This window comes from Protopterus annectens, chromosome 4.part0, assembly GCF_019279795.1.
Source record: "Protopterus annectens isolate FY-2018-M chromosome 4.part0, PAN1.0, whole genome shotgun sequence".
In the NCBI taxonomy this organism is placed as follows: Eukaryota; Metazoa; Chordata; order Ceratodontiformes; family Protopteridae; genus Protopterus; species Protopterus annectens.
In genome coordinates, this window is record NC_056733.1 from 699,661,250 (window position 1) to 699,675,971 (window position 14,722).

The 14,722-nt window shown below is 39.9% G+C and overlaps 1 protein-coding gene across 1 annotated transcript in view; it reads left to right on the forward strand.

Annotated features, from left to right (window-relative positions):
• PES1 (pescadillo ribosomal biogenesis factor 1) overlaps positions 1–14,722 on the forward strand; it is a 773,399-nt gene that overhangs the window by 424,093 nt on the left and 334,584 nt on the right. The window contains exon 6 of the mRNA XM_044068668.1: positions 13,615–13,704. Within this exon, the coding sequence (XP_043924603.1) occupies positions 13,615–13,704 (90 nt within the window). The remainder of the gene's footprint in view (positions 1–13,614; positions 13,705–14,722) is intronic.

Here is a 14,722-nt window from a genome sequence, read left to right on the forward strand (position 1 = left end):
TATTCCCCATGCTTCTACCTTGGGCCTTTCTGGTTTCTCTGTACCTAAAAGATACATGGGTTCCTGTCAGAAGAACAAAGACGCATTATGTCGAATGCGTCTTCATCGAACTGTAAATGACGAAAATGCAAATGATGAAGTGGCTTTTAGGCAAATGTTTTCCCTGAGAAGAAGTCACTTGGCCGCTTTCGTCACTTTGCGGTTTTCAGCAGTGTAGTGCGATCTCGGAGTTGGTATATTTAAGTAGGGAGTGTGTGGGGGGGAAGTCCCCACTTTAAATAGTGTTTAGTGTGTTTTCTTTCTTTTTTTTTTTTTATTTGGGGAACAGCGATTTTTTTTTCCCTGGGAAAAAAATTGCTGTTTGCTCTTTTTTGTTTTTGTTCTTTTGTGGTCGATATAACACCGTTCGATCTTTTGTTCGTTCGCTGTTCTGACATAGACCCAAGATGCATATCTTCAAATTCCTATTCATCCTCTGTTGTTTGACTGTTTTCTTACATTATCAATTCTGTTCTTTGCCTCTTTCTACACCCTCTGGAGAAACAAATGTACCTATTATGGCCTTTTGCAGACTTCATGGCTTTCAAATTTTTCTACCTGGACAACCTTCTCATTCAAGCTTCTCAGCAGCTGTACTGCAGGACATAGAATTTGCAATGCTGTTTCTTCCAGTATAGGATTCACTCTAAATCTAAAGTCAGCAAAACCCTTACTGTGACAGCTTTCTTCCTTCCAAGGCAAGAAACCAACAATTTCAAGAGGGCTTCCACTAGAGACCAAGGAAGCGGAAGATATCCGAAGAGAGGTACGGAACAACACGAAGACAGAAAATGTGACTGACTTATTTGTTAATCTATCTTCTCATGATATGGACTCATCTGATGTTAGCTTAATTAACAAAGGCCTTAATTTCATTCCTGCACAATGCAGTAATTTAACTGATGTATTATGTGATTTGCGTATTTTTTGTAGAAGCATTGCTCTGAAACTGTTCTTTAAAAGCACATCTATTAAATTAGATGGTAGGATAGTGAATACTGACCCTATGTCATTAAAATGTAAAAGTAATTTTTCACCTCCTTTATCATTTAATTTAGAATGTTTCCTAAAAGCCTGTGAGAAAGATTTCTACCTTCTATTCTCTAATCAAAAAAAGAGGATAGCCTATGTAAATTTAGCATCAAATGAAATGAAATCCCTCAAAAAACTCACTGACATAACCTCCCTACTGCAGAGACAAGGTGGTGGGACTATCATTATGAATACTGCAAAAAAAAAAACTGACATAACCTTTAGACCTGCAGACAAAGGTGGTGGGACTATCATTATGAATACTGCAGACTATGTTTCATTAATGGTAAATATGTTGTCAGATCAAGATACATATAAGATAGTTTCACAGAAAGAAGTTGACTCTATAGTCATAAATGTGCATGAAACTCTACATGATTTGCTTATGTGCAGGCAGATCTCTCCGGAACTTTATAGCTATCTATTTATAGAATTTCCAACTACCCCCATGATAAAGGGACTACCAAAGATTCATAAAGAAACTAAACCCTTACCCCTTAGACCCATAGTTTCAGGTGGTAATTGGGTTACTGCAACAATATCTACAGTTATTGAAAAATTTCTTAGACCCATAGTAGATGCAGTTCCGTCTATTTTAAAAGATACCTACCAACTCTTAGGAAACATTACTGACTTGACTCTTGATGTTAGAAATAATGAATACACCTTAATAACTCTTGACGTAAAAAATTTATTCACTTCCATTCCCAATGATTTGGGACTGGAAGCTATTAGAGAGCTGTTAGTCAAGGATACTGCTTTTTCTGGAGAGAAGATAATTTTGATTTGCCAACTGCTAGATTTGGTACTTAATAATAATCTTTTCATGTTTGATGGCAAAACGTATTTGCAGACATGGGGGGTGGCCATGGGCACCCCCTGTGCAAATACGTATGCAAATTTGGTGGTCCTGAACTGGGAAAAGGAGTTTCTATTCAGTAGTCCTGAGTTTGAAAAAATTAAATTCTACAAGCGTTTTGTAGATGACGTCCTTTTAATATGGCAAGGTACCTTAGAGGAATTCAAACAATTTTTGGACTACTTAGAATCCACTACTACTTACTTAAAATTTACAATGGAAGCTTCTAATAAGTGTGTTCATTTTCTTGATGTCTCACTCACACTTGATGAACAAGGCAAAATTACATCGTCCCTATTTAGAAAGCCGACTTGGACTAACACACTACTCCAATATAATAGTATGCATCCGAGGCACATGTTTCCTGGAATCGTTAAGAGTCAATTTATCAGGCTAACCAGGTTGTGTCAGAATAGTGAAATGCTAGAGTTGGAAACTAACAAATTAGAAACACTCTTTTTGAACAGAGGTTATAACATTGGTTTAATTAAATCCATTAAAGATGAAGTCTTATATCCCTCAGTAACTACTCCTCAGGTATTTAAGAAGTCTACTTCATTTAAACCTAAATCAGCTAATAGTTTAATGAAAATTCCTTACATTATGAAATATACAAGTGACGTAAAATGCATAGAACGTATTATACGTAAGAACTGGAATATACTGATGACTGATACTTCAGTAGCTAACCTAGTAGGGAGCTACCCCACTTTTTTATATAAAAATTGCTCAAACCTGAAGCAGATCTTATGTAAAGATCATTTTTTAGATTTTAAAAAAGCTACTGTAAATTCAGGAACTGTTCCCTGTGGTAATTGTAACAGATGTAATTACATCTGTTCTGATCTAAGTTTTATCCATCCTACTTTGAATTTCACTTTTCATTTTAATATTTCAGCTACTTGCTCAACAAAAAATTTAGTGTACTTAGCTACTTGCACCAAGTGCACCGCATTTTATATTGGTCTCACCAAAAGGAGATTAGCTGATCGAGTCTATGACCATCTGTATGAAATTAGGAAAGGCTCAGACACTAATGCTCTAGCTCAGCATATAGTAAAGCAAAAAGATCATACATTTTTATTTAGAGTGTTAGAAGTACTAGTCTCAAACCCTAGGGGAGGAGATGACAATAACAACTTGGCACTAGCTGAACTGAGATGGATTCTAAAGTTTAATGCCCATAATTACCCAGGTTTAAATACCTCTGTATCCATCAAACCTATTTTAAACAATAGGAAACGCTAATGAGGTTGTATTAAGATTTCCTTATAGCATTCTCTTATTTGTAGCTTCATGTTATTACCTGTCTTTATGTTTTTGAGTATAAACATCTAATACATATCCTTATTTTCAATGGGTTGTAGCATATTTTTTATGTATTAACACTGCAACAATATATCCCTATCTAGTACTCAGCTAATTCTTACATTTAATAGTTTAATGATATATTTTTTCAAGTTTCGTTTTAGCTGCAAGCATACTCCAGTTGTAACTTAGTCTGCCGGGAATTGTTATATGATACAGTTAATAGCTTATATACATTTTAAAACTTTTTAAAAAAAATTTTTAAAAAAGGTCTTGTAGGAATTCTGTATATATACATATGTAATTAGAAATAAAAAATCTTTTTAAGATGCTTTTAACTCTATCCAAAAAATTTTTTAAAAAATATTCTCAAAGACTATTTAGTATTTAATTTTTACTTTATCAAATTTATATTTTTTCTTTATGCTGCCATAAAATTAAATGTAGCTATTATTATAATATAGCTTTTATAGTCTATGTATGACTTATTTATTGGCTGAATATATTTACAGTCATTATAAATATTATCTTAGTAGTTCACACTATCCCCTAATTTCTTGATTCTCCTAACATGAATTTTTAGAATTATTCTAAAGTTAATAGATAATACATATGATTATTATATTTTACATTTTTTATCTATATACATTATATAATTCATATTAAATGTTTTTTGTAGTTTTTAAGTCATTAATCTTACTAATTATCATTAGTTTAATTGTCTTTTACATATATATTCTTCAGAGTTTATAGTAACCGTAGCAACCATTGCCCATATCAGATAGCTTTATTGCTTAAACTAAGGTCCATTAAACAATGTCGTTTTTTCTTTTTAACGTCATTCATTGAAACTGAAGTCCTTCATACTTCAAATACTTTTGGACCTAAAACATTGCCAACAACATATATTGCATATTAGTTTAATGTTGTTGTTTTAATCGTTGTCTAACTGGGAAGCTTAGTATGCTGGGTGGACACCTGACGTTGTGTATTTTAGAACAATTTACATGGCGATATCTTTACCATGTATACAGATATTTGTTCGGCTTGCTGCCGAAAACATTTTTTCGCTTACCCAAGTTTTGCGTCTATTTTTTGTGTGGATATGTTTTCACATTTTGGATCTTTAATGAAAATGATTATGTGTGGGTATAGTAGTTATAAACTTTGTAAATGATGTATCTACAAAGAAGGTGTATGTTCATTAGACTTTGTTAGAGTGTGAGCATCTTGAACATTGTTCTACATTTCCCCTTTAACTGTTAATTGTTATAATTAATTAGACGAAGCTTGGCACCAACTGTTATACTATTTAAACTTTGTTTGTGGAGTGATTATTATCTGAGGAAGCGTGGTTGTCTCCACGCGAAAGCACGTATCTTTATCCACTTGTTTTCTAAATTAAAAGTTTATTTTTTTATTCAGTTGCTACGTTTACTGGCTGATTTACTGGTTTATTGCCTGCATACTATTTAGTTATCTGGACACATCGTGGTAGAGATCAGGTTCTATTTTCTGGCTATAGACCCAAGATGCATATCTTCAAATTCCTATTCATCCTCTGTTCAGGAAGTTTGCACGTTTCTCTGTATCTTTCTTACATTATCAATTCTGTGCTTTGCCATTTGGTCTTTCTACACCCTCTGGGGTATTTACCAGATGCCTAGCTCCTGTCATTGCCTTTTGCAGACTTCATGGCTTTCAAATTTTTTCCTACCTGGACAACCTTCTCATTCAAGCTTCTCAGCAGGCTGTACTGCAGGACATAGAATTTGCAATGCTGTTTCTTCCAGTATAGGATTCACTCTAAATCTAAGGAAGTCAGTTGTGATGCCTTCCCACAACCAGGCTTTTTTGGGGTGTAAGATTCAAACCCTTACTGTGACAGCTTTTCTTCCTTCCAAGGTCTTCTCATTGACAGCTTTCTTCCAGTCCCTTCTTTCTTTGCAAGAAACCTCAGCAAAAGAGTTTCTAAGAGTCCAGGGGTTTATAGCTTCCACTATTCCCATAATTCCTTGTGTCTGACTCCATATGAGGAAGTTATAGCGAAAGCTGAAGGCAGTTTGGCTTCAACATTGTCATCCCCTGGAATTCTGAATTCCTCTCTTGCCTTGCCTAAGAAAATAATTTCTGTGGTGAATCAACCAGATATCTCTAACGTCATGTCTTCTCTTTCTGGTACCTCCCCCCACTCATCAGGTTTTTACAGATGCTTCAGACCTTGGCTGGGGAGCTTGTTCAAACAACATGAGGATCTACTGTGTCTGGTCTCCTCAGAAGGTGAAAGAGCATATCAGCATCGTAGAAATTAAAGTTCTGAGCCTGACTCTTCAGGCTCCACATTACTTCACTCAGGGTATTTACAGACAACACTACTGTCATGCCTTATATAAACAAACAAGGTAGAGCAAAGTATTACTGCCTTTGCAGACTAACCCTCATAGCATGGGACATTGCCATGCGCTATTGTCTTATTCTTCAGGCAGTCTATTTTCCTTCAGAAAACAATATAGTGGCAGACCGTGTGTGCATATCCGGGGCATATCCTCACAAATGGATGTTGGAGAGGTTTTCCTGGACATTGTCCATCAGTGGGGTACACCGCAAGTGGATCCTTTTGCCTCCCCTCAGAACAGACAGCATCCCTAGTTGTGTTTCAGAGTGCCAAGTCCTGTGGCTTGGAAATTTGATGACGTCATTTTCTTAGAGAGGGGATGTTCCTGTATACATTTATTCATCTTTCTCTGTTGCCAAAGAAAATACACAAGATCATGCCAGATAGGCACAGAATCTCGTTACAGACTCCCTTTTACCCAAGACATCATTATCTCCTTTTTTTTCACCTGGCCAGGGACAGCCACTAGATGTTACCTCACAGAATGGACCTAATTACACAGGACAAGAGCTGCCTAATTCACTCTTATCTTCTCACCCCCACAATTGATTCTGGGGTGGTAGGGTTTTGATTCCTTTTCAGCAAGAATTTTCTGAGAGCATGGTTCAGGTTTTGGAGGAAGCAAAAAACTTTCAGAAAATCTTAATGTTGCTAAGTGGAGAAGATTTTCTTAGTGTCACAACAATTACAGAACCCTCTTTTAGTGGGTATCTGTGACATTCTCTGAAATTTGTGAGTTGCGCAATGCAATACCTATCTGGCATACTCTTCTGTTAAAGTTAATTTGTCAACCATTTCTGTTGTCTACCCGTGGTTCCACCATTTTCTTCTAGATTTCAGGTCAGATGAGCCAAAAAAAGGCATCATTCATATTAGGCCACCAAGAAAACTCATTCCTCCTCCTTGGGAACTGAACTTGGTTCTTGAAAATTTAACCCGTCCACCTTTTGAACCAACAGTTTCTTCCACTTTGAAATTATCTTTCTGGAAATCTTGTTTATTGGTGACTCTTGACTTCTGCCATAACTTAAGGCCCTTATGGCAGTTCCTCCTTTTTCTAGTTTTCCACAGAGACTGTGTCTCTCTTAGAACCAATCCTACTTTTATGAGGAAAGTTGTCAATGATGATTCTTTGAATCAGACCACCCATATTCCTTCCTTCTTTTGCTCCACAAAATCACAGTGAGAGTATTCTACGTTCTTTGGATTTGCATAGACAGCTCAGATATTATTTAGATAAGATTAAAGATACTTGGAAATCTGAGCAGCTTTTTTTTTATCTTTTCAGGATATGAAATTGGGTTTGGCAATTTCTAAATCATTTCATCTTGGATTTCTAAAGCCATTTCCTTTTTGTTATTCTTTTCATGGCACACAGCATTGTACTTCTGTTTGTGCTCATTCTACTAGGGCAGTTGCCACTTCTGGAGCTTTTTTTAATGGTCTTGATGCTACATCCATTTTGGAAGCTGCTTACATGGTATTCTCTGTATGCTTTTACTAAGCACTACAAATTGGATGCATTTTAAAGGGCAAGAGCAGGATTTGCTAGGTTTATCCTCCATGTATTTGGAGGGCTTCTCAGATGTTCTTCGTCTTCCCTTGCTGCAGTCCTGACTATTGGGTATAGTCCGCGTCCCAGTCGGCCCGAATACCAGAGTATAAGGCTGACGCCGGTCATGGCGCCTTAGACTGACGTCAGTACGTCAGGGTACTAATGCGCATGACCGACGTCATTTCCTCAGTCTTTTTTGCCGCATGGTCCGATGCAGAAGCAATTTTGCGAGTGCAGGTTGGCGTTCTGAGATTTTCCGAAACCGGAGTTTCAGACCGAAACAGAGTTGGCTAAGTAACCCGTTAGAACATTTTGGTTTTTCTTGCCTCAGTATTTAACCGGATGTCAGAAAAAGTGAATAACTGTATTTCTTGTGGGAAGCAGATACCGCATAGGGATTATCATACTTTGTGTATACCTTGTTTAGGGCCTGAGCACGGCGTTGTTGGTTGCCGCTCTTGTGCTAGATTTAACAAGCACTATTAAGAGGAGGCTTGATTGTGCTAGGTTAGTGTTTGGGAAGCGTTGCAATTATAATATGCCGCCGGATGCTCCGGCCCGCTTCATCTAAGAAGCGCAAGGACAAAACAGTGAAGCCTAGGGTGAGGAACCGCAGTCCCGGACGCCGGTCCTTTAGAAGGCTCAGGGGAGCCAGAGGTTTTGCCAGGAGTCTCTATGGAGTCTCAGGCTGATACTTTACTGTTACAGGATGTGCCCTCTCAGGAGGTAGGCCAGGCTGAGGGGCTTCTCAGGTAACTGTTCATCCCTCTCTTCCCAAGGTAGTTAGGGCCTCTCCTTCTGTTGCTAAGGCTTCTTTTAGAGGTAGGCCAAGTTCAGCTTCTGTGGCGGCTTCTCCTAGCATTTCGGGCTCTGTGCCTAAGAAACATATGCTTAAAATGGCAGAAGATTTGATTACTCTGATTAGAGGTTCTATGCCCCCGCCTGATAAGAGGCCTAGGGTGGAACAGGAGTTTGATAGTTTTGAACAGTGTTCACAGGCTTCAGAGTCTTCTGTGGAAGACTTGCAAGAGTTTCCTGCTTATTCTGATTCTGATGTGGATGATTCCACTCCTACAGCTTCTCCTCCTGAGGATTTTTCATTTTCAGAGACTCTTCACTCCATGAGGGAGCACTTTAAATGGGAAGGCCAGGATTACTCTGATTCCAGGAAAAGGCTTAGGGAATTCTTGTTTTACCCCAGCATAGGCCATTAGCTATTCCTCCTGTGTTGAATGTGGTGGAGGATGTTTTTGCAGAGGCTTCCTGAACCCTGACTCCTTGCCTCCTGCTCCTGTTAAGCCTGATAGGTATTATAGGGTGCCCAAGCTCATAAGTATTTGTTTAAGAGTCCCAGGGCGGACCCAGAAACTGTTTCTCAGGGGCCTAAAGGTGTTAAAGCTTCTGTGGTTAAAAATCCTGTACCCTCTGATAAAGAGGCAAGGGCTTTGGATAGGTGGGGTAAGAAAGTATATACTTCTTCCACTCTAGCCATGAGGCGTTGAATTGTCAGTTTCATATGCTGAAATATCAGAATTATCTCCTTTCACAATTGAAATCTAAGGTGGATGCTTTGGCGGAAGGTATTGAGTGTAAAGAATTGCTGGATTTGGTTCATGTGTCTGAACAAGTGGGTAAGCATTCTTTGCAGTGTGGTTTTGATGCTGTTCAGGCCTCCTCGAGGGTGGCTGCTACTAGTTCTGTTCTTCGCAGGCATGCCTGGTTGAAGGATCAGAATTTAGCTGAGCATGTTAAGACCAGGATTTTGGATGCTCCTTTACAGTCTGATGTGTTGTTTGGACCGCCTGTGGAAGCAGTTTTAAAGAAAATGGAGGACAAAGCTAAGTCTATGCAGACTGTTAAAGATTTTTGCAGGTGCAGCCTCCAAGTTTAGTAGAAATTGGCCTGCTAAGGGGTGGACATATCCTGCTTATGGTTCCCAGTCTAGGGGTAGGTCTAGACGTGGTAGGGGCAGGGCTCAAGGTTCGTTTAGGCCTAGATCAGACAGTTCACCTGCTCAGACTTCTGGTGAGGGCAGGGGTCAGTCCTTTCGTAAGCAGAACCAATGACCTGCCTTTTCAGCTGCCAGTGGACTCGTCTGGCAGCTCCTTTGGGAGGAAGATTGTCTCTTTTCAAAGAAAATTGGGATTTAATCACTCAAGACAGATGGGTGCTGGATATCATTCATCACGGTTACAGATTTTATTTCCACACAATGCCCCCTTTCAAAGGCATGCCAGATGTTCCTCCTCCACAAAGAAAAGAGGCTCACAAGCAAGTTTCTCAGTTACTCCAGATAGGGGCCATTCAGCCAGTCCCTGTATCAGAAAGGGGCTTCGGATTTTATTCTCGCCTGTTCCTAGTCCCAAAGAAGGGGAACACGTGGAGACCAATTTTGGATTTATCTATCCTCAACACTTATCTGGACATTCCCAAGTTCAAGATGTTGACGTTACAGCAACTGTTACCTCTGCTGGGCAAGGATCACTGGATGGTAACTTTGGATCTCAAGGAAGCCTACCTTCATGTGCCTATAAGGCTAAGTTGCAGAAAGTATCTACGATTTCGAACTGGAGATTTTCATTATCAGTTCTCTGCATTGCCCTTTGGCTTATCTACTGCGCCCAGAGTTTTCACAAAGGTTCTGGCTCCAGTGATAGCTTACTTCAGGCTTCAAGGCATTCAAATCTATCCTTACTTGGACGACTGCCTGATTCTGGCTCAAGAAAAGGAAGACCTTCTACAGCATCTAGAATATGTCATAGCAGTGCTAAGATGCCTAGGGTATTCTGTGAACGAAATAAAGTCCAGTCTAGTACCCTCTCAGGACATGTGCTTTCTGGGTGTGAGACTGAATACAGCAGCCCAGATGGCCTTTTTAACCCCGGACAAACAAAAGAGTCTGTCACTTTACTTCCATCAACTATCTCATCAGTCCGTGCTGACTGCAAGGACAGTCCTTCAAGCATTAGGGTTCATGGCATCTTGTATTCTGGTGCTTCCCAATGCCAAACTGCATATGAGGAAGCTGCAATGGTATCTCAAAATGTATGGACACAGCACTGCCAAGATTTCGACACTGTCATTCACATAATACCTTGCCTTCAAAAGGAATTCTTGTGGTGGGCTCAGGAATGTCACCTAAACAAGGGACTCTCTGTGACCCGCCAGAGGCGAGTCAGATTTTAACGACAGATGCCTCGGACACTGCTTGGGGAGCTCATTTAAATGGAAAGTGGATACAAGACAAGTGGCCTGCCAGACTACAGCATCTACATATCAACATGAAGGAGATGTTAGCAGTCCAGTTTGCATTGATGGCGTTCAAAGAGTTACTTCTTCCAGGGCAGGTGTTGATTCTAACAGACAACACAACTGTCATGTGGTACATCAACAAGCAAGGGGAACACATTCTTATCCTCTATGCAGGCAAGCAATGATTTTATGGGAGACTGCGTTAAGCCTGCAACTGACTCTTCAGGCAAGGTTTCTGCCAGGAGCACAGAACTCCTAGCAGATGTATTAAGCAGACAAATCATGGATCCCCACGAGTGGAAACTGGATCTTCATGTATTTCAGAAATTGACAGTGTCATGGGGAACTCCAGACATAGATCTGTTCGCTTCTCCACTAAACCACCAGCTGCCAAAGTATTGCACAAAGGGGTTTCATCGCACAGCTTGGAAAGTGGATGCTCTGTCTTTCAGTTGGAAAAACCTTCATGTCTATGCCTTTCCACCTCTGCCTCTTCTTCCAAAGGTATTATTAAAGGTCAGACAAGACAGGCCAAGGATGATTTTGATAGCTCCAGATTGGCCTCGCAACACTGGTACCCACTTCTAAGGAGTCTTGTAAAGAAGCCTCCATGGCCTTTACCTCTGATTCCTCATCTGTTATCTCAGAAGGACGGTCATCTGCTCAATGTCAAGCTTCAATCTCTTCATCTCACAGCTTGGCATATTCTGTGTTGAAGCACAGCAGGTCTCAGCTTCCTCAACAAGTTTTAAATGTGATTATGGAAGCTAGAAGGCCTAGTACTAGGAGAGTGTACGAGAAAAATGGAAGAGATTTTTATTTTGGAGTACAGCAAAGAATTTGGAGATTTCAGAGCCTAATTTGAGTGTGGCTCTTCAATATCTTACTGAATTATTGGACAAAGGTTTGTCCTTCTCTTCCATAAAGATTCATGCTGCAGCAATTTCAGCTCACTATGATTGTGACCCACCTTTGTTTTCGCATCCTTTGTTCAAGCAGTTTCTTAGAGGGGCAAAGAATATAAGACCCCCACGTAGAGCTCCTACTCCTGCTTGGGATCTCAATTTTGTGTTGGAAAAACTTACTCTACAACCTTTTGAGCCTGCAGCTACTGCTGAATTGAAATATTTGTCATGGAAGACTGCCTTTCTGTTGGCTATTACTTCTGCAAGAAGGGTGTCTGAGTTGCAGGCCCTTATGGCAGTAGAGCCCTTTTTGGTTTTCCATAAGGACAGGGTTTCATTACGTACTAATCCTTCCTTTATGCCTAAAGTGGTTTCTAGTGTGGCTTTAAACCAAACTATTCATTTGCCTACGTTTTTTGCAGATCCTCAAAATAAAGGGGAAAAGATTTTGCACACTTTAGATGTACACAGGCAATTGCGTTATTATTTGAGCAGGACTAAAGATTTTAGGCAGTCTCAGCAGTTACTTGTTTCTTTTGCTTTGAGTTCACAGGGCAAGCCTGTGTCAAAACAAACTATTTCTAGGTGGATTGGCTTTTGCATTGCATTTTGTTATTCCCATCATGGCAAAGAGGTTCCAGCTGGGATTAGGCCTCATTCCACTAGGGCTACTGCCACTTCAACAGCATTTCTAAGGGGTGGCAACTAAGGATATTCTGGAAGCAGCTACTTGGAGTTCAGTGCATACTTTCTCTAGGCATTATCACCTGCCTATATACTCTAAGACTAGGGCGGGTTTTGCCACAGCTGTTTTACAAGGCGTGTTGTCAGCTCCTGCTACTTTATAATTTGCCAGCCTCCCTTACCTCTGCTTTGGGATTCTACCCAATAGTCAGGACTGCAGCAAGGGAAGACGAAGAACATAGTACAGTTTTGTACCTACCATAAATGTAGATGTTCGAGGATTCCCTTGCTGCAGTCCAATTTACCCTCCCTCCTTCCCCTCTGTGTTTCAGGGTGGTTGTGTAGGTGAGTTTACATGCTTATATTTTTTGTATATATTGCTGTATATATTGTACATGTCTTTTGGTGCAGGTTGTTTTGGGACTTGTCTTTTTGGGTCTTCTGACATCTGGGGCAAGAAAAGACTGAGGAAATGACGCCGGTCATGCGCATTAGTACCCTGACGTACTGACGTCAGTCTAAGCGCCATGACCGACGTCAGCCTTATACTCTGGTATTCGGGCCGACTGGGACGCGGACTATACCCAATAGTCAGGACTGCAGCAAGGGAATCCTCGAACATCTACATTTATGGTAGGTACAAAACTGTACTTTCCTTCTTTCTCTTCCCTTTCTTTACAGTAGCTTTAGTACTCTCCCTATAGTAAGGAATACTGCAACAGTGACTTACGAAGGGCATAGCACTACTGCTATATAAGTTCTTGTACAACAGATGTCCTGTTTGTCTCTGTTGCAGTATTCACTCCTCCTTTTCCCTATTGGATATTTTCCTTTCCTTTGGCTGTGGGGACTTTTTTCTGGCTGTGCATATACAATGTTCCTTTTTTTCCTCATTTGCTACCCTGTTCTTTTAGGGCATTTCAGTTCTGAGGGTTTTGTGCTTGTATGTCACTTATGTCCTGCATCCAGACCATAAGGTACACGTTGACAGAAGTATTGCTGCCCTTGTCAGTGTATTCCTAGAGTAAGGAATACTGCAGCAATGACAAGTAGGCCGTCTGCTGTTATGGTAAGATGTTACACCGCTGTAATTTCTTTATCAGTAAGTATAAGTACTTAGTATTCCGTGGTGGTGCAGCGGTAGCGCATTTTTGCCTCACAGCAAGAGGTTCTCCCGTTCGATTCTCGGCTGGAGTGCAGGGAGTGCCTTCTGTGTGGAGTCTGCATGTCCTCCCCATGGTTGGGTGGGCGTTCGAAAGACATGCGTAAATGGGTGTGCCTTTGTTGAAGGTTGGATGTCGAGCTGGCACCTCGGTGTTCGTGAAAATCTACTGCCAATCATTAGCGGACCGGAGTTCCGCTGTGGTGACCCCTAACTGGGAAAAGCCGAAAGACACAACAACATGAGTACTTAGAATCTGTGTGTATCTAGGTATATCCTTCTGTACTAGCACCGTTTTTGTGTGTTGTAATCACCTGTGGTCTTAGGGTCTTCACACCAGCTCACTTACCTGGTTAACAAGTAAAGTAAAAATTGTGATTTTTTTTTTTTCTTCTGTTCATGGTGCCTCTTTTTGTCTTCTAGGTTTTCCTGTCAATAAAAGGCATTTATTACCAAGCAGAAGTTTTCGGGCAGCCTGTCACGTGGATAATGCCATATACATTTGCTCATGATGTAAGCTGTGTATTGTTTTTCTAATATTTTTACTCCAATTTGGCATGCTGGAAGAATGCAAATATTCTAGTATTTATTGTGTATATTTCATCTTGCTTTATAGAGTAAAATTTGTATTTATGGTTCAGAAAATTTTGTTCTTTTGAGCCAGTGCTGAGAATGTAATCTGAAAGATGCAGTTCATTAGTGGTGTCATTATAGTAACAAAAGACATTTGTAAGATCAGCAGTTTGCCTGAAAACAAGACTCCGCTTTGTTATGAGTGCACGCTGCAATGTAATACCCTTTTATCCATATTTCATTACCACACTTTATACACTTAATGCATCATTTTAGGAATTTCAGTGAGGGCACGTTGGTAAAAGAATGCCCTGATGATGATTAAGAAATTCAGTGCAACACAGTAAAGTATCTGACAAACACACATTTGTCCTTGGATTGGATCCATCATTACTGAATCACTCACGTTAAGTGACAGTTTAAAGTTGTGCTTATGTGTTTGTTGACGTGCAACTTGAATGTTTTCTTTTTGTGTGGTTAGGTAGTTTTCTTCCTTGTGGTTAGGTAGTTTTTTCCATTTGGAGGATGTTGATGTGACATTTATTTTATAGATATTTTTTTTTTTTTGTCCAGAGCATGTTTATAAGTACTATTTTTTCTTTCACAGCTGTGCTATTGCTAAGTTAGATACATTCAAGTAAGAGAGGAGACTTGCTGTCTTCCAAAATATTTTTTTTCATTTTGGGGGGGGGGTCGATTTTAGTAGTTTCTGATTTGCTGGATTCAAATGTTTTATGATATGAATCCTGTGAATGACATTGGATGAAAAAATGAGTATGTGGACAGTGGTGTGAAGGGCAGGGGTGTAAGACATCTCTGCCGCCTGGGATTGTCAAAGCCAGAGTATTGTACACAGACCTCTCTCTGACAGAAGTACTGAGAGACTTTGTAAGAACCCTTCCTGAAAGACTGTGCAGTTGCGCAAGTTATTTACTCTTCCAGTAGTAGTGGGACCTTT